General features: G+C 39.0%; 2 protein-coding genes across 5 annotated transcripts in view; one reads left to right on the top strand and one right to left on the bottom strand.

Moving 5' to 3' along the window:
* Positions 1–4,330: 4,330 nt before the first annotated feature.
* LOC130551790 (E3 ubiquitin-protein ligase TRIM39-like) overlaps positions 4,331–10,568 on the top strand; it is a 9,864-nt gene continuing 3,626 nt past the window's right edge. Inside the window, exons 1-6 of one of the 2 annotated variants that reach the window (XM_057329715.1) lie at positions 4,331–4,850; positions 5,505–6,142; positions 6,214–6,309; positions 8,235–8,468; positions 8,562–8,709; positions 8,836–8,862. In XM_057329715.1, the coding sequence (XP_057185698.1) occupies positions 4,844–4,850; positions 5,505–6,142; positions 6,214–6,309; positions 8,235–8,468; positions 8,562–8,709; positions 8,836–8,862 (1,150 nt within the window). In that variant the 5' untranslated portion in view covers positions 4,331–4,843. The remainder of the gene's footprint in view (positions 4,851–5,504; positions 6,143–6,213; positions 6,310–8,234; positions 8,469–8,561; positions 8,710–8,835; positions 8,863–10,568) is intronic. The other variant, XM_057329723.1, reaches the window with a different exon arrangement.
* The window catches only part of LOC130551810 (serine/threonine-protein kinase pim-1-like), a 25,972-nt gene continuing 24,119 nt past the window's right edge, over positions 8,716–10,568 (bottom strand). For all 3 annotated transcript variants that reach the window (XM_057329766.1, XM_057329749.1, XM_057329757.1), the window contains one exon: positions 8,716–8,879. The gene's annotated coding sequence lies outside the window, so the exon portion shown is untranslated. The remainder of the gene's footprint in view (positions 8,880–10,568) is intronic.

Here is a 10,568-nt window from a genome sequence, read left to right as displayed (position 1 = left end):
GCCACACCCCCACAAATCTACGTCAGTTGGTGGTCTGATCTGACTAAGACCACCCAAATGTAGACGCAAGTAAGGTGGGCGTACCTGTCAGTACAATTGTAGAGGAACCTGATGTTCCAAATATGACATTTCCCTCACACGCTTGCAGTATTCCACCAATCACTACACACTGGTGAACTGGCCAATCACAGCACACCTCACTTTTCAGAGCCATGAGCTTTGTTAAACATTTGTGTGTTTCAGAGAGGCGGAGCAAAGAGGAGATACGAACATACGCGGTGTGTGGAAAATACAGCATTTATCAACCTTAAATCCTGTAGACACATTACATTACAGCTAAAACAAACCATAATATTCCTTTTAGCCGTGTCATGTCACCCCTTTAAAACCAACACGTGTGTTCGAGATCAGAGATTAAAGAGTGAGTTATATCTTTCTCATTCAGGTTTTACGCACATTCAAGATGTGATGCGCCATGTATGACATCAATAACCATCATATTTGAAAATCATCATGAAATATGGACCTAAACAGTGTCTGATCAACTTTCATCTAGTTTTTCACAGCACACAAGTAATGCGGCTTTAGTCAAACACAGAGCGCTGTTGTGTATGTAAAATAGCCGTAGAGGAGAAGAACATTCATCACGATGATGATGTCATGAAATGAGCAACGATACGCTCCAGAAGGCCCTCGCGGCCGTCACGCTGACATCAAACACCGCGTGACACGTTATCACACGCTGCTCAGAAACGTCCCTGGAGCTTCTCTCCTGCAACTGGTGCGCTCCAGAGGTGAAGAGAGAAACCACTGACATGGAAAATTCACTAAGATTAGTTCAGTGTTTTGACCGGTGACACCGTGCAAATGGAAGCTTTCATACGCCTCTTATTTACACGCTTTTAGGACATCTGAAGTGCTCAAAGGCGCAAGAGGAACACAGATTGGGTGAAGCTCAAACAAAAGGCTTTAAATGGACAGTTCACTCATAAATGAAAATTTTACCATGAATTACTCAAGTTGTTCCAAACCTGTATACATTTCTTTATTTTTTTATCGGTTGAACACAAAGAATGATATTTGGAAGAATGTTGGCAACTACAGTTGGCCCCATGGGGCATCATTGAGTACCATACGCTCTTAAAAGAAAAATGTGCTTCAAACGGTTCTTCCAAAAAAGGTTCCAAAAAGAACCTTTAACATCTGAAGAACCTTTCTGTTTTCGTTCGTTGTGGCGTTTAAAGGTTCTTCAGATTATAAAAAGTTAGAAAGAGACGGTTCTTGAAAGAGTAGATAACTAGGGATTTTTAAGGTCCTACTTTGGTTTTTGTAGTGTCCAACAACAAGTTTACATACATAGGTGTAAAAACACTATTATGTCGTAATAATAGGCAGTTATTCTTACCTTACTTCTTGACTGTCTCTCAAATGATTCGTTCCACGATTCATCCGTCTAATCCCCTCCTCTCCTCTAGCCTAGTCTGCTGTGATTGGTCAGATGGTCTAGTCTGCTGTGGTTGGTCTACCGCTCACAAGGCTCACGAGCTACAGTGTTTGGAGGAGAGGAGTGAAGTTTTCGCGGGCAGTCCTAGCAAAACGTAGGCGGGGACTATATGTAGTGACGAACATCTGCGGCGGTTCGTGAATCGGACTAGGGACGACTCGTTTGTGTGATTCAGAGTCGACTCCCTTTTTTCCGAGCCGATAACTTTGTTATTCATTCACCTTCGGATTTACAACTTGGCAGACTGCTTACTGTCAAACACGCCAACATTACACACTGAATGAAATGTCATTTTCATGATCTCATGTTACGTACTCTTTAAAGAACCTTTGACGGAATGGTTCTTTGTGGAACCAAAAATGGTTGCGAAGAACCTTTTGAGCACCTTTATTTTTAAGAGTGTAGTAGAAATTATTATTGTATCTTTTTTTGTTTTCTTGAACGCTTTGAAGATATTTTGAAGAATTTAGGAAAGCAAACCGTTCTGGGGAACCTATCATTTAACTTTTTCTACCAATGAGTGCGTTTACATGCACAAAATAAGCAGATGTCTATAAAAAAAACTGTTTTCACGTGTTTACATGTATAGTAATAAAGCGGCTTTTACATCAACGGCATGATTCCAGAGCGGTCTCTTATGCGTTATTTTACTGTTACTTCCGTTTGGGACTTTTACTACTGCGCTGTCAGACATGCGCACATAAACAAAACTGAGAGAAAATCGGTAAAGGCGTTTTTAATCGGAGTAATGGGCAAAAAATGACCTCTGCCCATGGGTTTCGCTTACGCCGTTTATGAGCCTTCCCAGATAAAAGAAAACGGTTTTACACGCATGACCTACTTGTTATCAGCTTATTAAGCATAATGGGAGTAAGACTGTGCATGTAAACGCACTCCGTGATGTCCCAGAAATGTCAGTTGCTAACATTCTTTCAAATAACTTTCTTTGTGTTCATCAGAACAAAGACATTCATACGGGTTTGGAACAACTTGAGGGTGAGTAATTCATGACAGAATTGTCATTTTTGGGTGAACTGTCCCTTTAAATACAGCTAATTCACTGAAGACATTCTGCATGTGTCTCACCTGGAACAACAGGTGTCAGCCGGTCTCATTTTCTGTTTCTTTCCAATATAAACTGAAATAAAGTTGCAAAATGACTTTAAAAAAAATAACTAACCAGCCAAACCTTGACTCCCCTATGAAGTCAAATGCACACATCCGCTTGACCACTGGTTCTCTCCTCTGTGCAGGGTGTTTCTGGTCTAACTCATGGTGTATTTGATCTGTGACAGCGAGCAGATGCAAGAGCCCAGCGTGAGCTGTAGGTTTCATTATCATGCCGTTTTTCTGTACGCTTGGAAGCAGCTGTATGACTCAACGTGATATCTAACCAAATCTCCACTGTACCTTCTTTTCTTTTTTAAGCTGATAGTGGGTGTGAGTGAAAGAGAGAGAGAGAGAGAGAGAGAGAGAGAGAGAGAGAGATGTGACATAATGGGTTGTGTGCGTGTGTGTACATCTACAGAGCATGGGCACAGGATGTGAAAGGGGAAAATGTGAGTGCTGTGTAGCGTGGGGGTGGAGAGATGGGAGAAAATAAAGAGAGAGAGAGAGAACAGAGCTTCTATTAATAACTTACAATGATTGAGGTAGAGAACACCGACAGAACAAGTGGAGAATAAGAGACAGACTGGATTGAAAAGCTCATCTGGACTGACTCGAAGCGGATGAGATCATAAAACATGGATGAGGATGTAAAAATAGCTGGAGAAGAAGGTTTGATGTGGCGTTCTGTTTAAATCACCTTTCATTTACTACCAGTGTCATTCATTTAAATCTCACAAATCACATAATAAAAGCCTGCTTCTTCAACAACGTGTCAGTTCACACTTAACACTTGTATTGGTTAGTAGTCGTAATATATCAGAAAATACTCTATATGACCCAGTGAGATACTGGCATAAACACTGACATCTGTCTGGGGTTTTGATGTCACAAACCTTTTTTTTTTTTTGCAGTACAATTTGTTTACATAAAAATAACTTTAAAAAATCAAGACATCATCTAGTGTTTTTTTTTTAGTTATGTCCAGCTCTACAACACATTATTTTGTGTAGAAATTGTTACTCCACAGATTTGCAGGACTGCAGCACTGTTGTGACAGGATTGAAGACGGTTGAGTGCTGCCCTCTTGTGCTCGGATGAAGGTATAACACCATCCTGATATATTGAACTGTCGAGTGCATGAAATAGAAAGGACATTGTCAAGACTCCCGACCTTTGATTTCACACCCAGTTGACTCATTCAATTTCCCCCTGCCTATCTTTTATAATATTTCGTTTTTAATAAGCGTTCAACAGTCCGAGTGGTTTAAAATCAGAATACAAAACGAATAAATATGAAGTCGCACATGTTTTGAGTTTGTTCATCTAATCCAGTAATGTTGCTGATTAAATCACTCTAAAGCCACCCTGCAGGTCACCTCAACATCGTCTATAAGTAATTACTTTCATCTGTTAGTCCAGAATGCATATAAGAACAAAAGCTGTGTTTTATTGTGCATTCTTATTCCAAACCCGTTTCTCTTAGGTCAGCTAAAAAAAACAAAGAACAAGAAGTCAATGTTGTAACTTATATTTATTAACATTACTTCATGAATATTTATGTAATAGATTTAATTTGAGTGTTTTATTTTGTAATACTGAGTGCATTCGCATTGCGGAATATATGTGTGTGTGCGAAATACAGTTTTTCCCCTCGGGGCTCGCCGTAGTTGGCGGGTGGGCATGCGCACTAAAAACTAGAGTGCTGATGGATCACATGTGTGCGCCTACTAATAAACCAGAAGAGTTATGGACCAGACTCAAGGCATCCGTTTCTTATTTTATTAAATGCAAGTTTCAGGCGAACCTACACAAACGCTCGGTTACATGTATTAGGCCTAATAGCAAGTCTATCTATAGAAATCCAAAGTAACTGGATATCAAAGTTATTGTACTCCACGCAGATCGTTAACCATTGAAATCAGTTACGGAATGTACATTTTATTTATTTTATTTTTACAATAATAACTATATATAAATAGAACTATAACCGCAGCCCGTTTACTTGTGTGTGTTATAAGGCACTCTTGCCCTGTCCAATATGGCGGCGCCGTTGACCCACAATCCAGCGGCCAATCGCGCTCGCGGTTCGTTGACGTCATTCCCTGAGCACACCTTTAATCCCAGGTGCCAGACACACCTACAAAGAGAGAAAGACGAGAAACAGGTTTTCTTTCACACACCCATCACAAGCTGCGAAAGCCTTTGGGAAGTACGACCGGACCTCTCATTATGCAGTGTAAGTAAAAGCGTTTTATTACGTCAAAGTGTATCATTCTGTTGAACATATGAGCCAGAAACATATGTTAGTTATCTTTAGAAGCACGTGTACTGTTTGTTTAGACTCTAGAGGAACTTTGTACTGCAACACAAAAGCAAATCATTTTCACATATGATCGCTGGTTGTGAAGACGTGTAGATTTGAAACTTTAAACGCTCGTGGAAATACAAAAGTGGTTTCCTGCAAAGTATATCCGGTTAAAACAGCAGCAGGTGTATGTTTGGATTTGAATGTTGGTCCTGTTTCACGGCATTCTTCGGACGGCGTGATGACGTCAGCTCCGTTGTATTTGCACGACCTTCACACGCCTCTGATAAGAAGCTGAGAGTTCGTGTTTGTGTTCAAATAAACGAGCTGCTGTGTTGTGTGTGTTGAATTACAGCAACATCAGCGATCACAGGCTCAAGGAAGAGTGCACCCAAATGTGAAAATGACGTCTGCCATTAATAGTTTGAGATGTCAACAATGTGTCAAACTGAGCTCGGATTAAGTCTGTAATCAAAAGTCAATTGTAGATCTCAATACGAACTCAAACATTTCTCTTCACATTTACTCTCATCCAGATTATTTGACGTCTACGTTCATTTACACTCTTGATTTGTTCATCCTAAGCAAAAAGTTCTTCTCTTCTGTCTGTCGCAGGCCCACAATCCCCCGGGCGTCTTCTGTCAGAGGAGCAGTTCTCCTGTTCCATCTGTCTGGAGGTGTTCGTAGAGCCCGTCTCCACTCCCTGCGGTCACACCTACTGCATGGCGTGTCTTCAGGGCTTCTGGAACCACAGCAAGAAGTTCATTTGCCCCATGTGCAAGAAAACCTTCTCCAAAAAACCCGAGCTCAGCGTCAACTGCGTGCTGGCCGAGATCGCCCAGCAGTTCCAGGGCCTGTCCACCGCCAACGCCAACTCGCCGGCTGCACAGAAGGACGACGACTGTGGCGACTTCGCTAAAGCGGGCGACGTACCCTGCGACGCCTGCATCGGGAGGAAGATGAAGGCCGTGAAGTCGTGTCTGAACTGCCCGGGCTCTTTCTGCGAGGCTCACCTGCGCCCCCACAAGAAGGGAAAGACGCTGAGCGGACACAAGCTGCTGGATCCTGTACGCAACCTGGAAGACAAGATGTGCAAGAAACACGAGCGTCTGCTGGACGCGTACTGCCGGAACGAACATGCGTGCGTGTGTAAGGAGTGCGCCGAGACCTCGCACAAAACGCACAACGTGGTCTCGGTGGATCGAGAGTGGAAGAAAGTAGCGGTAGGTGTCTTGGGTTGTCTTTAGAGATGCTGACGCCTTCTGACGTGACGTGACGTGTGTTGTGTTCTCAGAGTCAACTGGGGAAGAAACGCTCGGAGCTGAAACATCTGATCAAGGAGCGAGAAAAGAAGCTGGAGGAAATGAAACACTCCATCAAAGTCCTGAAAGTAAGTCCTGTCTGATCATGTGTACTGAAAGCAGATCATATCATTTTAATAACCAAAGTTTTACGTGGGAAAGCTGGAAATATCCAAACAGTGCTAAGCTGCATTGTTGAAATCTAGCGTGTCTTTGTTCAGTGTAAGATAGTAGATGTTTGTTCGGAACTGTGAACTGAGCCAGATTTGAACATGTACTTGCACATAGAGGCAGAATGACTCTGATCAGTCAGAGATGAAGATGTGCAGACAGGTGTTAGAGACACACAGCCGCGAGTTTAAACGTGTTCGGCCGGTCTGTCCGGTCAGATTACTCATCATCTCATGACTCGCACTGTCTGTCTGTGTGTTTATGTGTGACAACAACATTCCTCTCTTTGACCATGATGGACTTTTTTATGGTTGGGTGTGGTGGCTGTGGATCACAGTGAATTACTGTTTTCCCATTTATTTTGAATTTAAGTTTTCATCACAGTTACTCACGATGGACTTGCATTACTTATTGAATATTTACATATTGTATATTTATTTACGTATTGAATATTTACATATTGTATATTTATTTACGTATCGAATATTTACGTATCGAATATTTACGTATCGTATATTTACGTATGGTATATTTACGTATGGTATATTTACGTATCGAATATTTACGTATGGTATATTTACGTATTTACATATATTTACGGAGTTGCTTTTGTTTTTAGTTGCTCTTAATGTTAAGAAGGTCTATATCATTTACATTAAAAATATAATTTTTGTAATTCGACAGATTTAAAAAAGCTTTGCCTAATTGCCTAAAAATACTGTGTTGTCCAAGCTGACAAGCATTTAATAAATTTATTGGTTACATATTTCCAAAACCCAGTGACAAACATAAAGGGTGACTAACAACAATGGCTTATAGCAAAAAATTTAAATCACAAAATATGCAGTTAAAAAAAAAAGAATGAAAAAGAATTAGTAATGTAATTGGGTGATTCTCACGAAATCTTGGTTTCAAGATGTCAAACATGATTTTCTTAAAAACACTCGTATCAACAAATTACCTTTTATATTCATTTAAAACAAGGTATCACGTTTAAAGGCATTCATTTCAAAACTTTTATTGACAGTTTAACACAATTTTAGAAAAAAGAATACAAGAAAGGTCTTAAAAATTCTCATTACCATAACAATTTAAAACGGTCAGTCTAAGTGAAGCCGTGATGCCTAAACAAGTTTTTATTAATCACACATTATAAGACATTAATGAAGTACATTTTAATAGAACACTATACATGTCAAATTTCTTTAAATGTGGCAAAACTTCCTGCATCGGTCATGAGAAAAGAAAAAGTCGTGTACGCAGCGTGACAAGAGATTATTACGTTTAGAAAAATATCACGTCATTTGTTAACTTGTTGGCCATTTAAAAGGTACTAGCAGATGTGTTTCTTCACATCAAATCAAACTGAATGTAAATATCTTTAAAAACGTTACAGAGGATGAGAATATCAGTCCTGCACACTTCTTTCTTCCATTATTTCTTCATTTTTATTACACATGAATATTCTGTCAATCATTTTTTGTCATTTGAGAACAAATCTAGTTTTTCACAATATTTTAATTTAACTTTGTTTAAATTACACCCTATAATGCACTCGGACAAATCAGGACGCATTACGGTTATGAGAATTTCAGCAGAAAAAGCAATAAAATACATAAATAATGAATTCCTGTGTCAAAATGCTGTTCTCTACCTTGGACAAAACATAATTATCTTATCGTGTTACCAAATGATATGTTTTATAATTCAAATCTTTACTGCCACGGCGTGTGAATCACCCAATTAGTTTCCAGACAGTGTAATTGAGATGAATGATGAATTCATCGTTTGATGTCATGTCTTTTACCCAACACGTGTGGTTGTCGTCATGGCGTGTGTTTAGGAGAACAGTCAGAGGGAGATGGAGGAGAGTTGGGCGGTTTACGCCGAGCTCCAGCGGCTCTTGGAACAGTCTCAGGCCGAGCTGCTGGACGTCATCACGGCCAAACAGAAACAAGCCGAGCAACAGAGCCGAGATCTGGCCAACAGTCTGGAGCAGGAGCTGGACGCGCTCCGGAGGAGATCCAGTGATCTGGACGCGCTCGCTCAGACACACGACAGAGTCATGTTCCTGCAGGTAAACACACGCATCCAAACCATTCATTCATATCAATAAATGAAAAGAGGTCATTGTTTGTAGTTTCATTGTTTAGAAATGTGTTACTTGCAGTTTCTTCCGTCTCTGCCTCCCGCGCCGGAGCCGTCTGATTGGTCAGCGGTGTCGGTGAACACGGATCTTCACACCAGCACCATCAGGAAGTCCGTCTGCTCACTCGTGGATAAATTCCAGCAGGAGGTCAAACGGCTTTACGGGAAAGGTGATTAGCCAATCGTATTGAGCGTTTCCCCGTGCCAGCCAATCAGATGCTCTCCTGAATCATGTTCATCCTTTCCATTTTAATCTGGATGATGTAACTGAACTTTGTGATTTGTTTTCCCTGCAGAACTCAGAAAGCTGCAGAACTATGCCAGTAAGTGTTTCTAGTACCTTGAAAATACAAGCAATAGCACATCATCAGATTGTTGTACGTTTTGGCATGTAATGCAAATGTAATGGATTTCTTATAGTGAAGAGTGATGACCAAAGGTTATTTGTACATTCATGTTTTCATTAGAAATCATGAACTCAGTCTGCTGCTCATAACAGACACCGGGGGGCAGTCTTGACTCCATTATAATCTGCTACACGGATTTATTCATTTAGCAGATGCTAAAATGTCCAAAATGACTTCGTAAATGAGAGCGTTTAGTATTTTGATGTTTACTGAGCAGGGACATAAAGTACACAACTCTGTTTTACTTTAGTTCCATACTTTAGTATTATGTTGACTTTCACATAACAACTTGCCGATTTAGGAGAAACTCTTAAAAATAACAGGCCTGTCTGTCCTAATTTTAGGACTCCGAAATATTTGCGCTAAGATTATTTCACAAAGCGTTTTAGTGCTTAAACCTGTGAGACGTTAGGAGAAGTGAAGAGTTCGCTAATGGCTGGAATACACTACAAGACTTTTAAAATCTGAACAGATTGTTTTTTTAAACTAGACATCACACACTTGCAGACTTTTGGAAAGTTTCAGATAGAAACACACGAACTGATCAAATCTGCAGACTGCAGACAGAAGTCCAGACTGAAAGTCTGAGCAAAAGTCTTGTAGTGTATTTTAGCCTTAAGACCAACTCACAACAATCCTAAAATGACTGTAACACCGGCTTTACTAACACTGCCACTTTAGAAAGATTTCATGACAACAATATACTAACTGTTTATGAGATGCAGACGGACAAGATGCTGACAATTAGCTGAATATTAAACATACAGTATATATATACTTTATATGAACATAGGTTATTTGCAAAAACAGACAAACCTTTTTTAAAAATATTTCAAAAATCATGTTTGAATTGGTTTATGTTTTTATTATGTTTTGTGTTTGTCAGCTGTATTTGTTTGTTGTTGTTACTGTTACTGTTACTTAATATAAATCCCAACTGCAATTACATATTAATTTGATTGCACAATTTTTTTTTTTATGTAAAAAATTGGAGTTATCTGTTCACTTGTTTAATTAGTAACTTAACATATATTTTACCATCTTAATTTGAATATGACCAGTGTTGGGTGTAACTAATTACTAAGTAATTAGTTACTGTAATTTAATTACTTTTCCCTTGAAAAAGTAAAGTAATGGATTACTCTTATTTCTTCTGTAATTTAATTACAGTTACTTCTGATGTAATTAAAATACTTTGTGTAATGTGCGTGTGTGCAGAAGAGGAATTTACATCAAAATTCAGAGTCTAACTTTAAAATCCGTGATTTAATGTATAAATCTCACATTTGTAATTAATAATAATACTTTATGTAGTTTTATATTATTTATTTGAATGAATTAAAAGAGCCGTTTCATGTCTATCCTTCAATCACTTAACTCATCAAGGTGGATGTAGGATATAGAAAGTAATTAGTAATAAGTCATTAAAAACTTTTTGAAGAGAGTAACTTGTACAGTAATCTAATTAAATTATCGAATGTGTAATTAGTAACTAGTAATTAATTACTTTTTCAGAGTAATTTACCCAACACAGAATATGACAACATTTATAATTTAAAATATTTTAATTGAATATGACTACATTTTTATTTTAAGATCTTAATTTAAATATGTCAGCATGA

This window comes from Triplophysa rosa, linkage group LG1 (genome assembly GCF_024868665.1).
Source record: "Triplophysa rosa linkage group LG1, Trosa_1v2, whole genome shotgun sequence".
NCBI lineage: Eukaryota > Metazoa > Chordata > Actinopteri > Cypriniformes > Nemacheilidae > Triplophysa > Triplophysa rosa.
The sequence above is the reverse complement of the archived record's forward strand: the minus strand, read 5'-3'. Positions and strand labels throughout refer to the sequence as shown.